General features: G+C 45.4%; 2 protein-coding genes across 12 annotated transcripts in view; one reads left to right on the top strand and one right to left on the bottom strand.

The window, feature by feature from the left end:
* The window catches only part of DUSP16 (dual specificity phosphatase 16), a 63,780-nt gene extending 56,980 nt beyond the window's left edge, over positions 1-6,800 (bottom strand). For 3 of the 6 annotated variants that reach the window (XM_041398872.1, XM_041398869.1, XM_041398873.1), the window contains exon 1: positions 6,661-6,800. The gene's annotated coding sequence lies outside the window, so the exon portion shown is untranslated. Of the gene's footprint in view, positions 1-6,372; positions 6,564-6,660 lie in introns of those variants that run through there. The other 3 variants (XM_041398870.1, XM_041398868.1, XM_041398871.1) reach the window with 1 other exon arrangement.
* On the top strand, positions 5,756-9,966 carry LOC121332938 (rabphilin-3A-like). Of its 6 annotated transcripts, none has more exons than XR_005952223.1 (4): positions 5,774-6,292; positions 7,181-7,265; positions 9,447-9,583; positions 9,742-9,966. XR_005952223.1 is itself a non-coding variant. In XM_041398875.1 (3 exons), exons 1-3 carry the CDS (start codon positions 6,224-6,226, stop codon positions 7,892-7,894), a joined length of 348 nt encoding a protein of 115 aa, XP_041254809.1. In that variant the 5' UTR covers positions 5,756-6,223; the 3' UTR covers positions 7,895-9,431. The 6 variants fall into 6 exon arrangements, 1 of the variants encoding a protein (XP_041254809.1); XR_005952222.1 differs by having other exon boundaries at positions 5,775-6,445; positions 7,175-7,265; XR_005952221.1 differs by having other exon boundaries at positions 5,842-6,292; positions 7,175-7,265.
* The last annotated feature ends 3,558 nt before the right edge of the window (positions 9,967-13,524 follow it).

The following is a 13,524-nucleotide window of genomic DNA, read 5'->3' as shown; positions in this document are numbered from 1 at the left end:
GTGAAAAACTAAAACAAAAAAGTGAGATTTTGAGAAACAAACAAGGTAGTACAAGTACAATCAGCTCTCTTAGCTTCATTAGACTTCACTCTAAGTGTCCTACTAGCCAGGGGAACATGAAGTTTACCAGCTCTAATAAGGATGGTGCCCATCTGCCTTTCTGAGACACAGGACTATGAACATACAGACCAGTCGCTGGAGATGACCCTGCTTCAGTAAGGCCTCTCAACACCCACTGTGTAAAGCTGGAGAGCTTTTAGGAAACTGAAAGGACACAGCAGTAGCCTGGGAGAAAAGGGAAGAAGGTTCAGGGTCCTCTTGCTAGGAGAAGAGACTTACCATCAATGAAGAACTCCAAGCAGACTATGGGAAGAGAGTCTTTCACAGCCTACCCTCAGTTTGGAGCACATCTGCCTTAAACACAAGGTCTTCTGACAGGTGGAGGGAGCCCTCCTAAAGTGGTGACACCATTTGCCTTCTGCTGATCTGGATTCAGTCTATTGCATATTTTGAAACTTACTAGAATCCAACAACATGACAACCCAATGCACTAAGATTACTGCTGTACTCCTCTGCTGCAAGCTGCAATAGTTCTTCTTCTTGCTTAAAAATTGGTAAACATTTATGAATCTTTGTGGAAACCAAGCTGAAGCTTATTCTGTTTGCTTCCCAACTGTTCTTAGTAAGAGGCCTCTACCTAAATTCTCTTAGTTTGGAAAGGCACTTCTGAGTATGATGGCACTAGAAGAATGACATGTAACACAAAGTTTCTTCCCTCTCCACCTCTCTTCCCTCCCAGTTTTCCAGAGTTCAGACTCCCACGAAAGTCAGGGAGAGCAAAGCTAGAAAGCAAGAGAAAACACTGTGTCCCAAGTATGAATTTTCAAGTAGGGAGGAATGAAACCCCAACACCTAAGCACTTGTAACAAAACACCTGTGGGAACGGGATAGGTGATAGGTGCTATACCTATTCCAGGTAGCATTAATAGAATGAGCAGAAAGTAACCCCCTGCCTGTTCTGCAGGTGATTTCAATCCACCTCTGACATTAAGGCTTGTTTCAGTGGCAGGATGGCTGAGAGAAGCCCTGTGAAGCGTAGCTCAGACTCTGCATGTATTTGTAAGATGGTCTTTAGAAGATGGGTGCCTGTCCTGCTTGAAGGACTGCACAAACTTAGTGAAATATGCACTGTGGAGAAAGGCAAGCCCCTGCAAGGACCATCTTGCAGGTAAAAACCCAAGTTCTGGCATGGGATTTGAGTCTACAAAGCCTGGGATGAATGATTCTTACAGCTAGCAATCAAGAAGCAAAAATGATACATGGGCTATTAAAAGTGTGGCATTTATATCTCTAACACTATGAACTATTCAGCCTAAACAGAACTGTAAAGCCTAAACATGCTTTACTAGGGGTTCAGTAGGAGCAAAATGCAGCACTGAATCAATTTTATCCGGAATAGCGTGGGAGGAGGGAGAGTTCCTTTCCTATTTTGAGAGCAACATCTATGCTACACATGCAGAGCCAAAGCCTTCTAATCCAGCAGGCTGAATACATACTAGTTATTCAAACTCAAGAACGTGTGCATAAAAGGAATTTCATACAATTAGTCCCCGTTGTCCTCCTCAGTTCATGCTCTCTATAAAGTTCTCATTCCAGTGTTGCTACATTACACACTCAGACCCATCTTTTTGCCTCCCACATTGACTTCACTAACGTAAAAACGCTAGACAAGCAGGCAGGGATATGTAAAAAGAGAGTCTCTGTACAGCCACTGATCTATCATTTAGTCAACAGGCTCAATTCATAGACCATTTTAGCAAAGCAAAAATCAAGTGAAGTAGAATGAAAATGGGTAATGTTATTTCAGCCTCAATATTAGAAAATGTGTCAATTTTCTGCCAAACTAATGTAATGGAACACAGTTCCACTACGATTTTATGAAGAATTTTTTCATACTATTTTAGCAGACCATCACTCTGACTAGCGTGCAAAAAGATCTGATGGGGAAAAAAATTTATATTTATTCTCAACTAATGAAAGCTTCCGCACATCTCTTTTATACAAAGATACAAACTTTTGTGTCCTCATTTGCTAAACAAATGACAGAAGTTTATATCTTCAGCTTGAAAGCAAAGAAGAGTGCAAATGTACCTGAGGAGGTCTGAGCAAGGAACTGATCCTAGTTTATGAGGAACAGCATGAAAACTCATACAGCACAGGGAAAAATTAGTTCCAAAAACGCAATTAGAGAGAAGCTGTGTAAGTCACTGGCAACATAAGCATCATATTGTAACCAGGAAAGAGAAGAGATAACTAAATTCCCCTCAAAGAAGAACCTTGTTTCAGGAGTTCCTTTGATACCTTCCAGCTTGGGACAGTGAAAGCACAGAAAAGCAGCACCAAGGGAGCTTGGGAATGTTCCCACTGAATCCCTGCAGCCCCACTGGAAACCTCCCATCACTGAAACAACACTCTTTCCCCTCTTTCCTAGCTTGCCCAATTATTAATTTTGGTGGGTTTTTTTTCAGCTGCCGGAGCACTTCATAGGGACACAACATGGAAGGCTGCCAGCCTTCCCAGAGCCAGCTCCGAGTAGAACACTCTTGGCTCAGCAGCAGACCACAGAGTGCAGCAGAAGGAAGCACAGGGCCTTGAACTCACACCCATCTTGCTCTTGCCCTCCATACACACCCCCTAAATGCAGGTCTGCTCTGAGCCCTGAGCAGAAATTCACTGGCGCCCAACACCATCTCCGCTGGAGACCATGGTACTTGCCAGCAGGCCCTACCCATGGGCACACCAAGAACTGCTCAGGTTAAAACTAGGCAAATCTAGAAGTTAAGATGCCAAACTTGACCATTAATATATATTTTTTGCTTGCTTCAAGAGTTACAGGATTTGCTAGTATTTTTTTCTCTATTTCTCTATTTGCTAATAGAGATTTGCTGTTTGGAGCTGACAAGACCAATGCAAAGATCAGACACAGTGGAGCAGAGAAGTGGTGATACGAGCTGCCCTGTTGCCGTGCCTGTCCTCAGACAGCAGGAATACTGCAGGAGCACAGGGCATCCCAGCCTCCTCCCTTGCTCCACAGGCAGTTTGATCTCTATTGGCTTTAGTATCGGGGTGACAATACTATTACAATACTGATAAATTCCTGGGGATAGGGTCCCCCAAGAAACAACTACGAAGCAGCATGAACTTAGTGTTCACTTCACTTTCTTGCAAATGACCCCTGGTCTTCAGTCAGTTAATAGCTGTAGTCTAGAACAACATCCGGACACCAGGCCATCCATCACCTGTGGCTTTTGATTTGTGCAGAGAGTAGAGGCCATGTATGCAACTGGCAGCCCTAAAGGATGATACACTACTTTGTTTATGAGGAGAATACAAATAAACCACAAATATATGAGCAATACTGTTTTATATTTATCAGTATTTAAAATATTCTTCAGAAATCCTCCATGTCACAATACTCATTCTGAAAGCCATCCCTAAGGAATTGTAGGGAAAGTGAATGTACCATTTGACACATTAGGGACACACTTTCTTCCCTATTACCAAGAAAACCAGCTTCTTGAAAATTCTTAAAGAATCAAGGATTTAGCATTACACAACCATGCACAAAATACTACAAGACTGCAAGAAGCATTTAGTCACTATCATAACAACAAATCCATAGGGGCAGATTGAGTGGAGTCACAGACCAAACCCATGTTTCTTTCAAAGGTTGGAAAAAAATGTGGAAAAGAAAAAGGAAGGGATGTGTCAATCCTTCCACACCTCATCCTTTGACAGTAACTACTCCATGCCATCTGGCTATTAAGGACTGTCAGCACTTGAAGAATATCCATGATGCTTTCCTGACTACTTCTACAGAAAGGAAAAAGGAAAAATTAGTCCTAGAAATTTCAGCTGACATACTACAAAGTGAAAGCTATCATCCTGCTGCCTCCTTTTTCTTCGGGGGAAAAAATACTTCAGCTGTACTTACTGTATTTCTTAGCAAATTTGCATTTTGAAAACAGTGAATATTGCTGAATCGGTGTGAGGATTATGACATTGCACTCTAAAAACCCAGGTGACGGAGCAAAGCCCTCACCCCGCACACACCTCTTACTGCCCAACGCGTTGGAGCAGAGCACTTGAAGATAAAGCAACAGAAGCCAACATCTAACTTGTCTATTTGACATTTCTTACGAAGGCCGGCCTTACAGAGAGAGCCTGAATTCAGCCCCGAGGGCTTCGGCAGACGTGAATCTCTTATCTGATAGGCAGAGCAGCGACTGGCCCATCTCACGCCCAGTTGCCAGTGACTCCGTATGACTTCACTGCCCTGTGAGCGCAGCACGCAGCTCGCAGGGCAGAGTCGATCTGCCAAGGAAGGTGCACAGGCACATGGCAGATACAACCACAACTCCTCCCACGGGCCGGGGCTGGCATCCCGCCGGGGCTGCCTTGGGAGACAGAGCTCCCAGCGAAATCCATTTAACACATTCCTGCACAGCTTCTGCCGATACCGTCCCTATGGTCAGGCCAAGCTAAAAACAAACACCCCTGCCCGGCCAGCTGTCTTGGCTGGAAGAGGAGCGTGCATTTTTACAGAAACAAAGATAACTGAGCTCGCTATCTTCTACAGAAGTTTTTCTGGTGTGATTTTGTTCCATTACATCTGCCTGGATAGCTAACAAAAGCAGAGCTACTGGAGCAGGAATGTGCTCAGGTATCTTCATACAACATGTTACATTTTGAAATGCTTGGTTTGTTTTTCTGGACCTTCCCATATGTATTAAACCAAAGCATTTTGAAGCTACCATCTGTAGCACAAGAACTGATACATTCTCTGCTGCTTTTATATATTTGTCCATTTAAAAATGGACTTTTAAATTGTGTATTAAGATTTACTAAAGCACTATTGTATTAAACAAGCACAACAAGTGGAACTTACTACAACTCAGATATTTCTTATAGATTCCATCCTCAAAATATTAATGAGCATAGTAAATGCAAGATTTACTTGTATCACTATTCTTTGTATCTTTTATAATTAAAAAAGAAAGCTAAAAATACATGTACACCTCCCTGCTGCATACTTCGGTCCACATTCAAGCAGAAACTCCCAGACAACCAACATAAACAACTGTGATGAATGTTTCAATCTCCAATGGGCAGTGGGATGAACACCATAAAAAGAAATTAAGACTTACTATTTTTCCACCTCTCATCAAAACACAAGAGTCTAAACCAACTCCCGTTTGGTCAGTTGTGACTTTGTAAACTCTGTATCTACCAAACCACACACTGCCAGGAATAGAATAAATCTCAGCAAGGATTACAAAATCATTCTCGCGTTTTGGTTGGGGTTTTCTCTTTTAAGAACCCCAACAAATATCCCCGCAAAGAGAAGCAGTTCAATCTGCTTTTAGGCTTCAAAACTAGCACAGATCTATTTTTTCTGCTGGGTATACACTGAATGTTTGAACAGAAAAATTAGTCATAGGTCAGACAATATAGCTCGCTATCACAACACCCTTCATTTGAAGGAAAACCAAAGAAATTGTTTTTATATTTCAACCAGCTGAAATGACGGTAAAAGAAAGTAAATTCTCCTGGGTTTCTTTAAAAAAAAAAAAAAAAATCAAAATAATTAAAAAAAAAAAAAGTTTAAAATCCCAGCTCCTCATCTGACATGTAACCAAATGTTTTTGGCCGCTGGAAAATCCTGCCATTGGTCAGGCTCGGCAATAGGCACATCCCATACACCTGGTGATGCGCGCTCAGCCCCGCATCCCGGCCGGGGGGGGGACAAAGCCGGGAGCGGGGATCTGTCAGGCCGCGTCCCGGCGCCAGCCCCGGGCCGGGAGCTCAGGCGAGCGCGATGCCAGGTTAACAATTTGCCTCCCTCCTGGACGCCGCGGCAGCCCTCCATTTTGTCAGCCGCCTCAATTTAAACGTTTTCCAAGGCGAAGGCAGAACTTCAGCATTTCTTCGGGAGCCCTCCGGGGCTTTAAAGCATCCCCGACCATTTTGCGCAGCCCGCCCGGAGCCAGCGCTCGGGGCTAAGTTTAGCAGGGCAGCCGCGCACGCCGCGCCTCACGGGCAGCGCCGAGCCCCCCGCGGGCAGCCCGCGGGCTCCTTCCCATCGCTTCTCCCGGCGGCGCCTCCTCCCGCCCCACGCTCCGGCGGCGCCCGGCTTCCTCCCCGCACGGGGACAGGCAGGTGGATGTCGGGAGGAGGGCAAGGAAGGGACGGGAGGCAGGAGCCGCCGCGGGCAGCAGGGTGCCGGCAGCAGGTAGGGAGGGCAGCGCGGGGCGGCCGCCGGTGCCGTGCGGTGCCTATGCCGTTCCCCCTCCCTCCGGCCCCCGTTCTTACCACCTGCGGAGGCGGCCGGAGCCCGCCCGGGCCGGGGCAGCGACCTGTCCACTGCGGGCGCTCTCCTCCGGAGGTGAGGGGGCGGCGGGGAAGGGCATGCGGGAGGAGGGAGGGAGAGCTCCCGCCGCCCGCCTCTCCCTCACCTCCCTCCCCCTCCTCCTCCTCCTCCCCGCCCAGCCCGGCCCGGCCCGGCCCGGCTCGGCCCCCCCGCGCCCCTCGCCCCCCTCCCGGCTTGGCTTCCGCGGTGCGGCCCCGGGTCGGGGTCCCCTGCGCTGCTCCGGCACTTACTGTGTCGCCCCTGTCAGTCTGGCTGCCTGTCCCCTCGGCAAGGATAAAAGCAATTGCCCACTAGCCTCGCCGCTGCCGCCCGAAACAACTTTGTCTTCTTCCAGTCGCTGGGAAAGCTCCTCTTTTTCCTTCTTCTTCAATAAGGGGGGGGGACCCCAAACGAAAAAAAAAAAAAAAGCCCTCCCAAAAACAACAACCAAGCCCCAGCAAATTTAAAAATTAGAAAAGAAAAAATATATTCGGCTTTTTTTTTTTTTTTAAGAGTGGGAAGCGTGAAGGTGGGAGGGGAGAGAAGCAGAAAAAGGAAACATTTGAAGCTTTGTAGCTCTCTTTTCCCTCTCCTTCCCCCCTCCCAAGATGGCTTGAAAAAATTAAAAGGGGACAGTGATGAGGGGGACACACACACCGAAAAGCTCGGGAGGAGGGAAAAAGTTTGGGGGGTTGGGGTTTTTGTGTGTGTGTGTGTTTGGTCTTTTTGTTTGTTTGGGGTTTTTTGTTTTGTTCTTTTTTAAAGCCTTAGAATCCCAGAATGACAGAAGCGACTACAAACACCCGGGAAGAGCAGGCACAAGGAGAGGAACGAGCGAGAGAAAAGAGTTTTGCTGGTCAGTAAACTTCAAGCTGCTGGGATGAGGTCATTGGTGTAAATATAAAGCGATGGCGTCATTTGAAACCAATCCCAGTGAATGAACTCAGCCGGGGGGGTGAAGGTGGGGGGAGAGGGTGAAGGAGAAAGAGGAGGAGCAGCGAGAGAGGATCCCTGTGGGGCCGCGGCGGCAGCGGCGGCCGCGCAGCCCCGGCGGCGGGAGGCGATGGCGGAGGGGAGGGGGGTCTCTCACTGCCCCCAGGGGAAACGCGGGCCCCGCTGCCGCGGCCTCCAGCGACAGCCGCCGGGCCGCCCCTGGGAGGAGCCGCGGCCGCGGAGCGATTCAACCGAGCCGCCGCCACGGCCCTTCCCCGCCCCTCGCCCGGCCTTCGCTCCGCTCCGGACTCTCCGCAGGCCCCCGCGGCCCCTTCCCCGCGCGGCCCGGGGCCCGCCGGGCGTGTGGCGCCTGGCGACGCCTCGGGCCCGCGGCCTGCTCCGCTCGGCCTGCTCCGCTCGGCCACCTCTCCTCTCCTCCTCCCCTGTCCTCTCTGCCCTGCGCCAGCTGAGGGGGCATCCCTAAATACCGCCCTGGCCTTTGCTTTCACAGTGTGCCGCTGTGCGGTGCGATGCACAACCACCTGGGTGTGAAGGCGTCACATCCTCTGTGGTAGTGCTATGGGATCATACAGCCACAGAGTGTTTCAGGGAAGGGAAAGGAACTTAAAAGTCATCCAGTTCCAACCCCTGTCGCTGACGTGGGCAGAGCACCCTGTGGGTCATGTGGAATACTGGGGGCCTTTGCCCTTTAAATAACCTTCTTAAATAAATTTTAAAATCTGAAATCACACTGTAAAATCTGTGCAGATCCACAGAAGTAGATGTTATTTTTACCTGACATGTATCTGTTGTGGCTAGTACCAATCCAAACTGGCAAGGTACATCCTTCAGGGGCTGTGTGGGTCCTGTCTGTCATGCATCCCTCTTCCAGACATGATAGAATATTCTGCAGTCCTCTTTCTCCCTTAGAGGCATCATTACTATGGGGAACCTGCTGCCACTGCTGGGCATGCAGGACAGCTTGCACACTAAAATTCAAACTCCAGTCCTTCACCTCTGATAGCTTTGAATCCCTGTGCCAGAAACCCTTGGAAAACATGAGAAAGAGGATTATTTGCATGGTCCTTATGTTCTTGGTGGCTGTCTCCTCCAAAGTGCCATCAGAAAAGCACATGGCTGTCACTCACAGTAAAATGGTTTGGGTGTTTGCTGTTTCAGGAAAAAGGTAGCTCAGTAAATTGTTTGGGCAGAGAGGGGGCTCTATCCTGCCAATATTGACCAAGAACCACCTTGATGAAGGCCCTCGTGCGAAGGAGTTGTGAGCTGTGTCATGAGAACGCCTTGTTGGCACTTGTACTGAACAGTCATGTCCTGTGTGAGGGAGTGCAGAGCAGGCAGGGAAGAGAGAAGCCCAAGCTCCACGACAGAGACAAAAGATCAAAAGCAGTGAAGAAATTATGATAAAGCAGTTAACATTGGGATGTTCACTGTTTTGTACGTGTCTCTTTCCAGTAGCTGAAAAGCAGTTTTGCCCTTCTGTCTCAATAAAGCAGTGGCCCCAAAGATGCCTTTCTCAAACCCCCAAAGTGCTCACAGCATTAAAAATCTGCACAATTAACTGCTGGTTAACGGAGCTAGAAGTGACCCATTTTGATGAAGGGGATCAGAGAGTGTGCCAGAGAAACTGGAGGTGACGGCCAGTGCCCCAGCTCTTTCATTCCAGAAAATTGCAGGAACAAACAGTTCCAGCATGGTTATGCTCACAAAGAGAAGTGGGGAGCAGTGGAGAGAGGTGCGTGGTGAGGAGGAAAGACATTTCAATTCTCTCTTCCCTTTTCTCATCTCAGCTTAGTAACACCTTACGTAACAGGTTTGGGTTTTGTTTAAATTGTGAGACTGAAAATTTCCTGACTGTAAAACTGTAACAATAAGAAGTATTTGTGATCTTTTGAAAATATATTCTTTTTAGCTAAAAAAAGATATATGCAGAAAAGTCTGTACTAGAACAGCAAATTAAAGCTTTTTCAGTATAAAGTCAGGATATTTCTTTTCCTAGTGTAATAAAAGATGTGACAAAAACAGTGGTATAACAATTAATTCCTGCACATTGAAATTATTACTAAGAATAACTTTTTCTTTTCAGCCAAGCTTGAGCCAAAAGTCTGATTTGGGAGAACATTGCAGGGTGAAACTGGACAGGTTCATTGCTAACCTCAAGACACAAACAGAAGGAGTCGGGAACACTCAACCACAGCAGCATCAGACCTTGCTTCATTGAGAGTAGGAGCTGCATCCTTTGCCTTCTCTTTGCAGTGTCCAAAGCGTGACCGTGCTGGCAGCTGACATCCCTCAGCTGGCCATGGCCACATGTGCAGGAGCAGAAACTCCTTTGCATGTCAGAGTCTTAACATCATTTAACTCTTTTTTTCCCCTTCTAGAGAAACTCTTTTTTTTCCCCCCTCCTGCTTTTTATTCCTCCCTATCACTTGCGCAGCAAGCTCCTGGAAAGGATCTGAACTGCAGGTGCAAACCAGGAGAGGGTCAGGCCTTGATCTGGCAAACACCTGAACCATCTGGGAGAGAGAGTGCCTGGCTTTGCTGATGTCCCTGGCTGCTGACTTCCCCTCCCCAAGTTTTTAAAGTCTGTCAATCTATTAAATGTATTTTGCTGCACTTCTGGTGATGAACGTTTTGGCCTAAGTTCACTGTTTGTTTTTGAGAAAATGGTACTGAAAGAGTTAAAGTTAGCGTTCCTTTCTTGTGCCTCCTTATGAAGATTATGAGATAAGAAGATCCGAAGTGTCTATATGGGGTGAAACAAGGGCAAAAGACATTGTGGTGGCCACCCAACCGGCTACGCCACAGCCCTTGAACTTTGACACTCCCCCCTGTCCTGCCTGTTCAAGCCTCACTTCTGGCAGGAGTGGCTGTAACTGTGTCACCCCTGACTGCCGCTCTTCCCGGGGGCCAGGGAGGGGCTATAGCCGGGTACTTTCAAAAGCGGGAGGTCATGCACCTTTTTTACAAAGGTTTCTCTTTCTTTATTACTAAAAGCTAGTGCAGCTTTTTGTTCCTTTTCCAGCTAATGGACTTTGTGGCACTTCATTTGGTTAATCAGTTAGCAGTGATTAAACAGGGGAAAAGATAAATGACAGCCTGAGTAACGTCATCATGGTTCCTGCTGGTGGAAAGAAGTGGTTTGCCAGGGAAACCTCTTGTGAAATAAGTGAGAATTGAACTATAAGCACAGAATTTACCATGCTTTAAAATCCCCTTGTGGGTGCTCACTTCCTCCATAGGCTGAAGTGTTGTTGTTGAAGAAGTTACCATTCCCACACAGCTCCCAGTCACCGTCATGGCTGTCTTCTGCCAAAGGCTACCACCTCCCCTCCCTACATGCAAGCTGCTCACTCAATCCCTCCCAAATTAGCTTTGGCCAAAGTCAACCATAGCAGTTTAAGCAGTTTAAATAGTAGAAGTCTGCTGCACTGGTTTGCTTTGACTGAAGCGGATTAGGGGAAACCCAAGTCACTAGATGGGAAGTGAGGTGATGACTTTTTCATGGACAGTTTCAGGGGCAGTGGGAGGTTGGGCCTAATCTGCTTTCAGAGCAGACTTCTGTACCACACATAGCTACTACCGACTGTTCTTCAGGGTATTTAAAAGTAGAAGTGTTGCTGAGATACATTGAAACATTTGTAGCATTTTTAGATACCACTTCCTTTGTTGGCACGGAGAGCAGGGTGCAGCAGTCAGAGCAGCACAGGTTTGTGGGACAGCAGCAATGGAAACGTGAGGACTTGGAAACCAGTAGCTATGGAAGACGTAGGACCGAGGGTGAGGAAAGAGCAGAAGAGAGAAGTTTGTGGATATAGATCAGTGGGAGATCTGAGAGCTCAGTCCAGAGAGGAGGGATTTGAGCAGCATGGGAAATGCAGGCATCAGAGACGTGGGGTGGTGAGTAGCAATGCTCAGGGGCAAACAGTGATTCTTCCCTTCCATGTGTGCATCAGACCTTGGAAGCTCCATCCCTCTGGAAGATGGTTGAATGAGAATAGCCTTACTAGTCTGTCACTGCAGGTAGTTTTCATAGCTCTACTTCCCTGCAGCTTTCCAGGACTGCCAGATTCACAGCCCATCCAAGAAGCTGGGGGTGGAATGCAAGTGGAGGGGTCTAGGTTTGATGCAGATATGGGGTTTGAGATGGAATACAAGACAAGATGAAGCAATATTCTTATTCTCTGAAAGAAAACATTGAGTGATTTGAAGCAATGAAAGAGAAAAGAAGAATTACAGGAAGTGGAGTAGCAGAAAGTACAGAGAAAAAAGGAAGGAGAGCATCAGCTGCTTGCTTCCCTGTAACTTCATAAACCCTGTATCCATTACTCAATAGAAATGTGCATTATTCCTATCTCTACCCTTTATTTTTCTAAGTCTTTTGTGAGACAGAGTAGCATTATGAAACCAAGTTTTATGGATGTAAGATTGAGATGAAGTAACTCATCTAAGGTAGTATACCAGATGGTTACAGATCAGAGAAATTAACCAAGTTCTCTTAAATTCCAAATCTAACCACTAATTCATCCTTTTCCCTCTCCTCTCTTGCACCTCAGAAAAGAAATTGTAACTTTTGCTTTGCTTACCGGCACAGGCAGTTATTAAAATTAAGCACTTGCACAAAAGCTTGTTGGTTAGCTTGCAATTAAGGGACACACACACACAAAGGCTATAGATGAGATATATAACATAAGACAATGTGAAAAGACAAAGGAAGAAGTAACAACAATTTCTGGTTCAAGGGATGGCTTAGGGGGTTTTGCTAAAATTCTAGTCATCTTAGAAAAAGAAGTTACTATTTTGATGGTAAAGCCACTTCTCTATGAAACAGCAAGATGAAGTTTTGAGGAGGCATTTGAAATTGGAGATAATAATAAATATTATTTAAGAAAAGGACCATAATAACATGTTGTCATCAGTAAACAGAATAATGAAATACTGTTCACAAGAAACATCAAGTTAAGACAAATCTACAGCAACTGAAAAACTTAACTAGTAACATTTCTCACTTTCTAATATATCCAAAGAGAGAATATATAAATTTTAAAAAACCAAAAAAGCTGATACATTTTTTAAAAAATCACAAACACATTCCAGAAATTAAGATAGTTGTCACAATAAACACCCACCTCACTTACTTTTTGCTCTTACTCACTGTTAGTCACTTGTCTGTAGGCTGGTACACTTTTATTGAAATGAACTGCTAATGGGCTGTAAGCACAGATGGTGTAAATCATCATTGCTCAACTCACATTTCAGTTGCTATGCTAATTTTTACTATCTGGATAATGGCTTTGTGTGTTCATGTTTTGTTTGTGGCCAATGATGAATCAGAAGTAAAATGTATTTGCGTTTATTACGAGGGCAGGATAAAATGTATGAGGTCTGTGACAATTCATAGCCTCTTTTTAACTGCTTGAGTACTTCAAATTATGTGGGCTATAGTAATTACCAGTCTTAAATAATTTTTAGATTTCCTGTTTTTCTAATAATAAATATTTTCTTAGGAATACCAAGGATACGATAAAAAAAGTACAGCATTCATAAAATGCTTTAAATTTGTGATATGTGAAATGTCATCTGACTCAATATAAACCATTAAGTACAAAGTTACTGTCTTGACAGCATGCTAAAGTGAGCTCACAATCAAGAAAATAGTTTAAAAGTCTCAAAGTAGAAAGAGAATATATAACCTGTGGTAATGAAGACCAGTTTATTTATGTTTATTTATTTTAAAATACTTTCTTTTCAACATATGCACAAGGAAAGGAAATGTTCAGACAGTATTAGAATCTTTAGCATTTCTCATAATCCATTTTGTTGTTTCTTCCAACTTTTAACATCTCCTGACACTTACAGGTATCCTAAACCTTGTGGATTTGATAGACTGCTGTTTATTTAATTCTAAAGTGCAGTTTGGGTGTTGCAGTAATATGACAGTGAAACTCTATTGTTATTCAAATGGACTGTGAAAGACATTTCGATTCCATGGGGTCATTAAAATGTACTTAATCGATAAAAAAAAGCCTAATATGAAAAAGGGAAAGACAGACAAACCCATGCTGGACATGAAAAATAAACTTGAGTTCTAAAAGGGGAAAGAAAACTAAGTTAATTACTATTTGTTTTTGCTGTGGGAAAGAAGGGCATGAGCACCACAGTGA

Source organism: Onychostruthus taczanowskii, unplaced genomic scaffold (genome assembly GCF_017590055.1).
Source record: "Onychostruthus taczanowskii isolate IOZ18803 unplaced genomic scaffold, ASM1759005v1 scaffold15, whole genome shotgun sequence".
Lineage (NCBI taxonomy): Eukaryota > Metazoa > Chordata > Aves > Passeriformes > Passeridae > Onychostruthus > Onychostruthus taczanowskii.
Note: the sequence above shows the minus strand (reverse complement) of the source record. Positions and strands in the feature narration are given on the sequence as shown.